Here is a 12,620-nt window from a genome sequence, read left to right as displayed (position 1 = left end):
GCAAGGAATAGCAAAATTCAGGTTTTACAGCTGGTTGTCCATGGGTACTGCACCAAACTATCTCAAACCTTGACTGTTTGTACCTCAATAGAAAGTGCATTTATTCGTCGATTATCGGATATGGGCAATGGTTATTGGTGGAATTTGAGATCGCTAAAGGTAGTATTATGAACATCCGACATTTTTTACTTGTTCACATATGTTTTAAATGACGAATTTTAATACGACCCAACCGGTTGCTATCATAATTTTTCACATTCTTGACATGATTAGAATGATGCCAGTATATAAAAGCGCTTACAATTCCTTTATTTTAAATTTTATATTCCCTTATTTAAATTATTTCTCTTTTTTACCCTATCGTCAATCGCATGCCTAAACGGCTGTCAGAGGAGAAAATAAACGATCACAAACAGGCATTAACCGCATCCACATCAATGTATGATATTTCCAAGGAGCCTGGATTACATTAATCAACTGTTAGTAGATACTCTAGACGGCTGTTTTCAAGTAGGACAGTAAACACAGGTGGTAGACCTACAGTAGTCTCCAAAGTGACGAAGCGGTTAATCAAAAGAAAAGTCATGGAATGGGTTTTAAAGACTTCCAAAGAGGTATACCGGGAGCTGGTTGGATTTGGCTACGATATCTCATACCAGTTAGAAATTAACGTACTGAAATCAATGGAGTTCCATTTTCTGATAGAAAAAAAGGAGCCATTTCAGACAAAAGTGCATACGTAGCATCAGTTGAAATGGAACAAGGAGCATCAGGATTGGGCAATGGTTGACTGACAACAAATCGTTTACTTTAATGAAACCAAGATCAACGTATAGGGCTTTGATGGTGATAATCACTATCGGAAAAGGCCAAGTGACCTTTTTCAACATCATGACCTGCATTTTGTAATCCAGCATGAAGCTAGCAAATTGATGTCCTGATGTTGTATAGCCTCTGAAGGACCAGGATATGCTTGCTAAATTCACGATGGAAAGTTGTACTCGGGTGTTTACTAGCATATTTTGAACACTACGCTTCGTGATAGTATGAAGTACTACAATTTCGACTGGTCCAACATTTAGTTTTAGCATGACAATGACCCAAAGCACAAGGCCTAATTTACAATGGCCTAGTTATGTAGTAACCAAGAGAGCTATATTAACGACTGGCCAGCTCAGAGCCCGGACTTAAATTCAATCGAGCACGTACGGCATCAATTGAAGTTGAAGCTCAAGTATTACGAATGTAGAGCAAAGAACACGGATGTGCTTTGGGAACGAGTTGATGAAATATGAGTTGACTTCCATAAAGATCTTTGCCAAGGACATGTAGATAACATTCCGGAAAGAACTCAAGAGATTATTAATAGAAAAGTAGGACCAACTAAATATTAATAAATAAGTTCATTCCGTTCAAATTTTCATTTTTTCAAATTTTCAAATTGCGCGCCTCATACTTCCTTCAATACTTATCCAATAGGGCATAAACTCTTTCGGATTTTTCAAGACATGTAGAAGATTTACTATGTGGGAACAGAGGCAGTTTGTGCCATTGTAACAGGATGTGCGCTACAAAAACCAAGAAAAATGGATTCCTTGCAGCAGTTTTGTGACCTACTGTACATCTCGATCGACCATTATATGATGAAAATAACATAGGGTACGCTATATTAATACTACTTTTCACAAATCCCAGATTTAAAAGCTGTGGAGCACGTATGGCATCAACTTATGTTGCTACTGAGTGCATTTAAGACACATGCGACAAGTTTGGATCGTTAGTGACAAATATTATACGTAAAATGAAATATATTTAACAGATATATTTGCCAAAGGCATCTCAACAACATGCTAGCAAGAATAGATGCAGCTATTAAAGCAAATGGTGTCATACACGTTTTGAAGTCAAATAATGCAATTAATGAAATACAGTGGGTCAAAATACCTCACAAACCTCAGCACTTTTTGAGGTTGTAGTCTTCTGGATTACTCAATAATATTTGCATCTTTCTCAAATTTTGCACAGGTGCTGTCCAATACGTTGAGTATATTTGCACAAAGTTCCGACGACGGAAATTGAAAAATGAGCGAATAAGTAACTATGAACTGGAGGCGGTCTATTTGTGAGGTATTTTGACTTCCATCAATTATTTCTTTTCTCCGCCATAGGTCATTCCAAACAATGTTGCGGCAAGTTTTAAATATTTCCCGGATAGCGCAGTCACCCCGGGACATAAAATTTAAACTTTGGAAAAGAATTGGTTATTCTTTCTTTCGCTAATCCGTAAGTAAATTTCCATCTACAGCATCATCCATCTGTCTGCAAAAATGCCCAAATCCTTACCATACGAAGCTCAAATGGACATCAAATCAGCACTAGAGCATGATGTATCGACTGATGTTATTGCAGAACGGTTTGGAGTGCATCAAAACACCGTTATCAACTATGCAAATAAGTGGATGCCTAACCGGATTCGCAAGAAAGGTGGCAAACAACGCCTTGTAAGCGACATCACTCGTCGTCTAATCAAGCGAGAGGTCCTAAACGGCTCATTAAGGACTGCCAAGGAGGTCCACCTGAAGTTGGAAGAGTTGGGCTATTCTATGTCGTACCAATCCGCTATTAACGCTTTGCATTCTGTGGAGATTTTTGCTGAGATAAAAAAGAAGAAGCCTTTACTCACTGCACAGCACAAGAAAGCTCGATTAGCTTGGGCTAAAAAGCATCAGTATTGGACCATTCACGACTGGCGACGTGTCATCTTCTCGGATGAAACCAAAATTAATATTTGGGGCTCGGATGGTTGTAAATACTACTGGAAGCGTAAAGGAGACCGTCTTCAGCCTCATCACATTGAAGTTACAGTGAAGCATGGTGGTGGTGGTATCATGTTGTGGGGCTGTATAACCAGTGAGGGACCCGGGTATGCCTGTCAGATATATGATGGCACCATGAATTCAGAGGTGTACCAAGAAATCCTTGGTACAAGCCTTAAAGACACACTCGGGTACTATGGCCTAGATTGGAAATCATCCATTTTTCAGCATGACAACGACCCAAAACACCGATCAAAGTCAACAAAACAGTATATAGAAGATAACAGCATGCGTTATATTGATGACTGGCCATCCCAAAGTCCTGATTTGAATCCAATCGAGCATATATGGCACCATCTTAAGCTGAAGCTAAGTATGTACGAAAATAGAGCAAAAAGCATGCACGAACTGTGGCAGAGAGTGGAAAAAGAGTGGAATTCCTTTACTAAGGATCAATGCTTGAAGTATATTGACAGTATGCTAGAAAGAATACAAGCTGTCATTGCTGAAAAGGGCGGATCAACTAGATATTAATAAAGTCAAAATACCTCACAAATAGACCGAGGTTAAGTATCTGTCTCCTAATAGATCTCAGCTAATGATCTGAGTTTAAAATTTTGGTACACAGTAGCATACATATGGATGACTTTATATTTCAAATTTGAAATGATTGAGCCAATTTCTCATGGAATTACATCAAAAATAAGTAAAAATCATCATACGTTTGTGAGGTATTTTGACCCACTGTATGTGTTGTATCCACACAACTAATAAAGTGAACATTCATGGATAAACTTGGATACTACAGAATTATAGTCTAACCAGATCTCTATTAATAAACGTGAGAATTCTGCAATAGCCAATCTTGCCCTGTTGTCCTACCAGCGTTCTAAAAGACTATATCGGAACCTGATTGCAACAACGGCAGTTCAATCCTATTCTATAATTATCGTTAGATCAATAGTTTAATTACTTCATTGTCCCTTGATTCGTCAAGTAGACAGCGGCTATTGATTATCCACTATCCTTCCTTATATTCCATATCATTCTTTTAACCGATCAATTGAAATAGCGGTAAAGACCCAGACATTCAAAAAGTATAAATACCCTCAATATTTTTATTAATAAAGTCATATATAATCTTTAGTTTCACAACTATCGTCTTTTTGTAGTTTTTGTCTTCTATTTCATATTTGGCAAAACAATATGGCTATTTTTAAAAATGTGATATTAATTTGTCAATATCTCCATGATTAGCAAAGGAAAGCGATAAGCCGTGATGTCTCGTAAGAGCCAAGATGCAGTTTTACAAATGACTATAATTTCACATTGATATGTCGAATCGTTGGAGAGATGCTGGTCTCCGTACGAGATTTGAACTCGCGTTGCAATAGTTTTTGTAACTACTGTAGATAAGGGTTACGTGTTCTTCTATTGTTATATTTGTCATAGAATACTCGTATATGATTGACTGCGGCTGACTGTGATTTAGTTCCTGGATTTAATATAGTTTAACCGTGCAATTACGCAGCATTTTATCCTTAATGAAGATTATCCGAATTAACCTGTAGCTTGTCTATTGGATATATTTTACATGTAGCTTATTAATACTGTTTTCATATCGAGTTATGAATGATGGATACATCAATCTCCATGACTAGCAAAGGAAAGCGATAAGCTGTGATACCTCATAAGAGCCAAGATGCAGTTTTACAAATGACTATAATTTCACATTGATATGTTGAATCGTTGGAGAGATGTTGGTCTCCGTACGAGATTTGAACTCGCGTTGCAATAGTTTTTGTAACTACTGTAAATATCAAGAATTTATCAAGCATCATTGTTCTTATTATTATTATCTTAACGTATCCAAATAAACCTCCTTTGAAAACAAAATACTCTTTTATTTTATAAATAGGAAGAACCAGTAATCCCTTGAATTATATACTTCATTGTAATCTCTTTTTTATTTTATCTTCTACACATTACTTTTACTTTTATTCTAATCAGTCTGATCTACTTAACAAGATCTGGTGGTCACTCTACACAAGCGAACTTATAACTCGAATTATCTACTCTATTTGGAACTTACTTTATCCAATGCTTTATTCAACTACTAAAACTTTATCTCAATAACTTATATCAAGCCTACCAAAAATCAGAAAGCATATCGAATCTCACAACAATGAAAGATATATAGTCAAGTTTTTTTAGTACTGTAACACACGAAACACGAAAAAGGAAAACCCTATGGTTATAGGAGAGATGCTATCTCAATAGCAAACGATGCTATGCTAATAGCAAAGGAATTCAAGGACAACAAAAAAAAAGAAGAAAAAAAAAGAAAAAACCAAAAACAGTGTGACAAAGAAGTCAAAAAATGAAAAAAGTCAAAAAAATGAGAAAGGTCAAAAAGTGAAAAAAGTCAAAAAAATGAAAAAAGTCAAGAAAATGAAAGAAGTCAAAAAAATGAAAAAAGTCAAAAAGAAAAAAAAAATTAACAATATAAATATCCCAACTATTTAGATGAAGAAAAAGGACAGTACAGTTCTACTTGTGGTATTTACACATGTAATAAAGTAATAATGTACAGTGAGCGACAAAACTGTCCCAATGTTTTGTAGTTTTCTCTTTTATGTCCTGTAGCGTTATGGTTATCAGATTAATTTATGGCTTGTTGTATATCATTCGATAGCCAAAGGCTTGTAGAAGTAAACAACATATAGCAAAGACCGATTAAAGTGCCGCAAGTGGAGATAGAGGGGATGGAAAACAAGCGGTGCATTGGGACAGTTTTGTCGCATTTTCAAAAAAATATAAAATGGTTTATTTATTTGATATTAATAGTCAGTCAAGCGTCCTTTGTTCTTGATACATTGTTTTATACGCTTAGGCATTGATTCTATAACCTTTTGACACTCTTCTGGCTTCATTAAGTCGTACCAAACTTTAGTTACTCGTTCGTATAATTCATTCATGCCTTTTGGTGCTGTTTCATAATCATTCAGCCTTCTCTTTAACAATGACCTCATATTTTCAATTGGATTGAGGTCAGGGGGCTGTGCAGGCCACTCCAGGATGTTGTAGGGTTGGTCTTTAAGGTATTCTTTGACTAGTTTGGACGTATGCTTAGGATCATTGTCATGCTGAAAAATCACCTGATGACGTTCGAATCCTAATTTATCGATGCTAAACTCGATAGTACGCTCCAATTCATCTTCCAAAATCTCTCTGTACAATTCTTTATCCATATTACCATTGATCTTGCACATCCAACCGACTCCTGCATAGGTAATGGCGCTCCACAGCATAATACTGCCTCCACCATGCTTAACAGTCATCTTCACATGATGAGATTTCAAGCTTTCCCCTGATCGGATCCAAGCCCAGGTGCGTCCATCTGAATTGAATCTATTTATTTTCGTCTCGTCTGACCAAATAACGCGTTTCCAGTCATCTATAGTCCAGTCCTTGTGAGCCATACACCAAGAAAGCCTCTTACGGATGTTTTTAGCACTAAGCAAAGGCTTCTTCGGCTTCTCAATTGCACCAAGGCCGGCCTTACGAAGGGTTCTGCGCACTGTAACAGCACTTAATTTCCTTCCAATGTCCTTTTCTAACTCTTTTGCCACCTTTGCTGCACTTGACATCCGGTTTTTCGTCACTTGGCGGACATAATAACGTTTATCAGATGCCAATAAGATCTTGCGTCGGCCGCCTTTTGGCTTTCCAAGTCCAAAGCAAAGGGATTTTCGAAGTCTCCCAACCGTACTCTTGCTTAAACCAGTAGAACCTTCCACTTCCCAAACCGACTTACCTTGTTTAAGTAGAGAAATTGCTTGAACAACTGTTTCTTGAGAGGCTTGTTTCATGTTGAGATATAATGGGTGAGTAATAAATCAGTAGGAGTTTAAAACTTTAGCAGTGAGTAAAGATCATCTTAGAGACATACAATGCGCATTTGTAAGCAGTTTGTTACCTCTATGCAACTTGTGGGTCGATATTTTATCATATTTTATATTTTTTTGAAAATGCGACAAAACTGTCCCAATGCACCGCTTGTTTTCCATCCCCTCTATCTCCACTTGCGGCACTTTAATCGGTCTTTGCTATATGTTGTTTACTTCTACAAGCCTTTGGCTATCGAATGATATACAACAAGCCATAAATTAATCTGATAACCATAACGCTACAGGACATAAAAGAGAAAACTACAAAACATTGGGACAGTTTTGTCGCTCACTGTAAGTTACTACGAACAATGATCCTCCAAATTAGGAATATCGGACATTGTATTACGCCACTTCCAATAAAATCCCGATCCACTCCAGAATATTCTAATAAGTTCCTGATCAGGATTAATAATTACTTCTTGATAAGAAGACGTTAAACTATGCCAATCACATAAATAACTCATCGTCTAATATCGATTAATAATCAATACTCATACACTGTAAATATTATTATTTAGCCGTGATTAGAAAAGTATAAATACACTAATATTTTTAACTTGAATAAAGGACAATCTACTTTGAGTCTCACTTATTTTTATATTTGTTGATTGACTTAGTACTTTTATTATTATAAAACCTCAAATATCACACTACTCACATTTTATTTTATATATTTTATTCAATAAACAGGCAACCTTCTCATAAAAAGTTCCTGATCCCTTTTTTTTTACCTTTACCTTTATTTGATCTTAATTAAAAGATCTGGTGGTCACTACAGTACCTTACTCTAAAAATTTCAAGAAAAACTTTTCTAAAACACTCAACCCAAACCAAACATACTACAAAATAACAATATTTTTTTAACCACTTCAAGATTTTTAACCTTCGTCAATATTTTTACTTTTTGTAAAAATTGAACTTTATATTTTTTGCTTATAAAAGCCTAGCTTTTTATTCTCTTTTTGAAAAACTTCACTTAACTTGACTTACCTCAACTTGCGTTTTTTTAACAAATAAATATCTTTTATCAATAAACCAAGTATCTTTATCTCTGAATCTTTTGGTATAATACTCTTAAAACATGAACACGACAAGTCCCTTGAAGCCAATTATCTTCATTGTAAACACTTTCAAAACTCTTATCAAATTACTTTATTACAAACAAGTTTGATCAACTTAACAAGATCTGGTGGTTACTATTAGCAACGAATCTACCTCTAAAGCTCTTATCAAATCTTCTTATCAACTCTATTATCAATATAACAGCCTATTCAAATCTCAAGCCATTAAAGTAATAAAAATTACATTACTTTTGAACCTTATAACGAAACCGAACCTTATATCAAAATAAAACCTTATTTCCCCTTTGTCTATAAAATAGACAAGTTTTTATTTCTATTTTACTTCACTTATCTTTTTTGTATAAATAACCAATAAATCAAGTACACTACCTCAAAAAATTGTTCATTTTGAACCGCCTTTTACACATTTCGTACTGAACCTGCTTCGCATAATCTCCAATCAGCACTCAGCACAAACCATTATGAAGCACTGCTTCGCAGCTATTTACTACACTGTCAGCCTATCACGTGCTATGCGTGAAGGCTGGAAAATATCGAATCAAAAATCAAAATCAAAATGAACAATTTTTTGGGTTTTTTTGAATATGAACTAAATTTACGCCTATGTTCCCAAATAACATAGGACTAACTCGTGACTGTTATCATAATTTCACCCATGACTGCTTCTGCTATTCCAAGGTACAGTAGGTGGAAAAATGGTCCGGATGTTTTTAGAATATTCACAAATATTACCGTAGCTTTACCAAATCTCAATCAAATGAAACGAAACAAACATTATTTTGAAGCGAAAACATTACTTTATTTTTAGTAAAAATTTGATACGTCACACAACATTTCAAAGGGAGCCACAAGAGATCAAACATTTGAGCAACATCCGGACCATTTTTCCGGGTGCCTCATAAGATTTTAATTACCAAGATTGTTCAATGCCGCTGACTCAGAAGTCATCTCTTCCGTTTCAGATAATTAATAATACATTAGATTCATATTAATAATAAAAAAAAATATAAATATCTACATTTTTTTTGCTGATTTACAGTAGGTCAAAAAACTGCTGCAAGGAATCCATTTTTCTTGGTTTTTGTAGCGCATATCCTGTTACAATGGCACAAACTGCCTCTGTTCCCACATAGTAAATTTCCTACATGTCTTGAAAAATCCGAAAGAGTTTAAGCCCTATTGGATAAGTATTGAAGGAAGTATGAGATGCGCAATTTGAAAATTTGGAAAAACGAAAATTTTAACGGAATGAATTTATTTATTAATATTTAGTTGAACCTCCTTTTCTATTAATAGTCGCTTGAGTTCTTTTCGAAATGTTATCTACATGACTTCCGAAAAGATATTTATCGAAATCAATTCATATTTTATCAACTTGTTCCCAAAGCGCATTCGTGTTCTTTGCTCTACGTTCGTAATATTTGAGATTCAACTTCAATTGATGCCATACGTGCTCGATTGAATTTAAGTCCGGGCTCTAAGCTGGCCAATAGTTAACATAGCTCTCTAGGTTACTACATAACTAGGCCATTGTAAATTATGCCTTGTGCTTTGGGTCATTGTCATGCTAAAAGTAAATGTTGGACCAGTCGAAATTGTAGTACTTCATACTATCACGAAGCGTAGTGTTCAAAATATGCTAGTAAACACCCGAGTACAACTTTCCATCGTGAATTTAGCAAGCATATCCTGGTCCTTCAGAGGTTATACAACACCAGGACATCAATTTGCTAGCTTCATGGTGGATTACAAAATCCAGGTCATGATGTTGAAAAAGGTCACTTGGCCTTTTCCGATAGTGATCATCACCATTAAAGTCCTATACGTTGATCTGGGTTTCATTAAAATAAACGATCTGTTGTCAGTCAACCATTGCCAAATCCTGATGCTCCTTGTTCCATTCTAACTGATGGTACGTATGCACTTTTGTCTGAAATGGCTCCTTTTTTTCTATCAGAAAATGGAACTCCATTGATTTCAGTACGTTAATTTCTGACTGGTATGAGATATCATAGCCAAATCCAACCAGCTCCCGGTACACCTCTTTAGAAGCCTTTAGAACCCATTCCATGACTTTTCTTTTGATTAACCGCTTCGTCACTTTGGAGACTACTGTAGGTCTACCACCTGTGTTTACTGTCCTACTTGAAAACAGCCGTCTAGAGTATCTACTAACAGTTGATTAATGTAATCCAGGCTCCTTGGAAATATCATACATTGATGTGGATGCGGTTAATGCCTGTTTGTGATCGTTTATTTTCTCCTCTGACAGCCGTTTAGGCATGCGATTGACGATAGGGTAAAAAAGAGAAATAATTTAAACAAAGGAATATAAAATTTAAAATAAAGGAATTGTAAGCACTCTTAAATATAGATAGCATTCTAATCACGTCAAAAGTGAGAAAAATTGTGATGGCAACCGGTTGGGTCGTATTAAAATTCATTATTTCAAACATATGTAAACAAGTAAAAAATACCGGATGTTTAAAATACTACCTTTAGCAGTATCAAATTCCACCAATAACCATTGCCCACATCCGAAAATTAACGAATAAATGCCCTTCCTATTGTGGCACAAACAGTCAAAGTTTGGGATAGTTTGGTGCGGTATCCATAGACAAGCAGCTGTAAAACATGAATTTTGCAATTCCTTGCAGCAGTTTTTTGACCTACTGTAGCATACAGTAGCGGACAAAACTGGTGCACAAAACTTTTTTTCAGCTATAAGCTACCATTACTTGCTCATTACAGTTGCAATATCTATGAAACTATATCAGATGGAAGGCGTACTAAATGTTGCAAATTGTGCAAAGTTTAATCATTGCATTGCCAAAAATGAGGGAGAACCAAGCTTTTATTTATAAGAATAGATATTTTTAAAAAAAACCATAAAAGTGATTAAAACCTAAAAGTTCGTATAATTGCCTCGTCTTTTGATAACAGCAGCAATTCGTTTTGGCATTGTTTAGGATAGGGGGTTTTAGGTAAAAGTAGTATAACAACAAAGATAAAGAAATACTGTTAGAACTTGGTATCTCTTTATTAAGTTAAGATAACTAAGATTGAATATGATAAATTCTACATGTAAAAAGTGAGAGTATTTATAGACATGATACGGATAAAGAATTAGGACAGATTTATGATCAATTCGACAGAATAGATGATTACTATTTCTAATTATTAGTTTAGCCTGTTCCTAGCTTGTATTGTCAATTATGCTATTGGGATGGTTTCAGATAACTCTGGATGTAGGACTATTTAGGAGACGGTACGGATGAATATAAAATCCTCTAGTTCCGTGATTGGATATTATGGCTAATAATAATATCTCAGTTAGGATAAATGTTTGCGTGACTTAATGATGATCCGGTAAGTAATTGTCATTCCTTATTCAACATGCTCATATCATCAATAAACTATATTACAACCACGCCATACATTTGACTGTGTGAAGTTAATATGAATAAAGCCTAATATAAAAATCTAATCAAAGTCTTTTATTGATCTGTGCTGGGAATAATGTTATAAATGATTCCAAAGTTATGTCAACATATTATTTAGGATCATATGAGATTCCTTTTACTAAAATAAAGTGACTATAATCTTATGTATCCTTAACAGGCATGCTTTCATAGTATGGCTGCATATCACTTTCAGTAAAAGAGTTCCACTCTTTATCGATTCTTTTCCAGAGATCGTCTATGCTTCTTGGTGTGGTATCGTATTGAGACAGCTTTGACTTTAACTGTCGCCAAACATGTTCAATAGGATTTAGATCGGGGCTTTGTGGCGGCCAATCTTTTAATACCGATATCCCATTATCAGATAACCAGTTAGTGGTATGCCTTGACTTGTGCTTTGGGTCATTGTCATGTTGAAACAAAACATCACAATGTTTCAAACCATAATATGCTAGGCTTTCTTGATACGTAGTAGACAAAATATGGGTGTATAATTTTGAATTCATTGTGCCATCATATACTCGACAAGCATATCCTGGTCCTCGAGATGTAATACAGCCCCAAAGCATAACAGATCCGCCGCCATGCTTCATTGTTTGATTAACATGAAAGAATCGCCAAGGTTGATCGACTTGCTTCCAATAGTAGCGTATACCATCGGCACCCCAAACATTGATTTTGGTCTCATCGCTGAAGATCACAGACTTCCAGTCCTCTACAGTCCATGATGCTTTGTCGCGACACCACTTCAATCGCTTTTTCTGGTTTGTATAGCTGATGAAAGGCTTGTACTTCTTAATTCCAGACTTGAAGCCTATCTTTCTAAGAAGCCTTCTGACCGACCGTTTGCTAATACTGTATCCTAAGGACCTCAAAAAGAGCTGAGCATCAGAAGCTGTGCGTAAGAGTCCTTGTCGAAACTTTAGACGGATGATTGCATTAGTTATTTTTTTAACTACGACCGGTCGACCACCACGGTTACGAGCCTTGATGTTCTTTTCTTCCTTTCTTATCCTGTTGATCGTCCATTTAGAGACTCCTGTTGTTCTAGAAATATCCATTGTCGTACGACCTGAGCGTATTCCAGATTTCACAGCTTCTCTTTTATCGTTGCTGATTTTTTGGGCATAGAGTGCTGGTACTTTGTTAAAATGGATAGGGTAATAATAAGAAGTGAAATTCATAGAGAGATACAAATTAGGCAAGGGTTTATATATTTTTTAAAAGCTATTGGAATGCACTAGTGTATTATAAAATTTTACAGCAAACTAGAAAGAAATGGGTAGATTTGAAAGAAGGCTAGACAAG

At 35.5% G+C, this 12,620-nt stretch overlaps 6 protein-coding genes across 6 annotated transcripts; 3 read left to right on the top strand and 3 right to left on the bottom strand.

The window, feature by feature from the left end:
* Positions 1 to 1,193: 1,193 nt before the first annotated feature.
* RO3G_00257 (uncharacterized protein) lies at positions 1,194 to 1,552 on the bottom strand (the record flags this gene model as incomplete). The annotated part of the gene is made up of 2 exons (XM_067654848.1): positions 1,194 to 1,383; positions 1,524 to 1,552. The coding sequence occupies 2 exons, from the start codon at positions 1,550 to 1,552 to the stop codon at positions 1,194 to 1,196; spliced, it is 219 nt and encodes a 72-aa protein (XP_067510949.1).
* A 775-nt stretch (positions 1,553 to 2,327) lies between these two features.
* On the top strand, positions 2,328 to 3,350 carry RO3G_00256 (uncharacterized protein; the record flags this gene model as incomplete). Its single annotated transcript, XM_067654847.1, has 1 exon — positions 2,328 to 3,350. The coding sequence occupies one exon, from the start codon at positions 2,328 to 2,330 to the stop codon at positions 3,348 to 3,350; it is 1,023 nt and encodes a 340-aa protein (XP_067510948.1).
* Positions 3,351 to 5,656: 2,306 nt separating this feature from the next.
* Positions 5,657 to 6,688, bottom strand: RO3G_00255 (uncharacterized protein; the record flags this gene model as incomplete). The annotated part of the gene is made up of 1 exon (XM_067654846.1): positions 5,657 to 6,688. The coding sequence occupies one exon, from the start codon at positions 6,686 to 6,688 to the stop codon at positions 5,657 to 5,659; it is 1,032 nt and encodes a 343-aa protein (XP_067510947.1).
* Positions 6,689 to 8,506: 1,818 nt separating this feature from the next.
* Positions 8,507 to 8,753, top strand: RO3G_00254 (uncharacterized protein; the record flags this gene model as incomplete). Its single annotated transcript, XM_067654845.1, has 2 exons — positions 8,507 to 8,529; positions 8,660 to 8,753. The coding sequence occupies 2 exons, from the start codon at positions 8,507 to 8,509 to the stop codon at positions 8,751 to 8,753; spliced, it is 117 nt and encodes a 38-aa protein (XP_067510946.1).
* Positions 8,754 to 9,415: 662 nt separating this feature from the next.
* On the top strand, positions 9,416 to 9,757 carry RO3G_00253 (uncharacterized protein; the record flags this gene model as incomplete). Its single annotated transcript, XM_067654844.1, has 1 exon — positions 9,416 to 9,757. One exon carries the CDS (start codon positions 9,416 to 9,418, stop codon positions 9,755 to 9,757), a length of 342 nt encoding a protein of 113 aa, XP_067510945.1.
* A 1,698-nt stretch (positions 9,758 to 11,455) lies between these two features.
* Positions 11,456 to 12,496, bottom strand: RO3G_00252 (uncharacterized protein; the record flags this gene model as incomplete). Its single annotated transcript, XM_067654843.1, has 1 exon — positions 11,456 to 12,496. One exon carries the CDS (start codon positions 12,494 to 12,496, stop codon positions 11,456 to 11,458), a length of 1,041 nt encoding a protein of 346 aa, XP_067510944.1.
* Between the last annotated feature and the right edge of the window lie 124 nt (positions 12,497 to 12,620).

Source organism: Rhizopus delemar, genomic scaffold, assembly GCF_000149305.1.
Source record: "Rhizopus delemar RA 99-880 supercont3.1 genomic scaffold, whole genome shotgun sequence".
Classification (NCBI taxonomy): Eukaryota; Fungi; Mucoromycota; class Mucoromycetes; order Mucorales; family Rhizopodaceae; genus Rhizopus; species Rhizopus delemar.
Note: the sequence above shows the minus strand (reverse complement) of the source record. Positions and strands in the feature narration are given on the sequence as shown.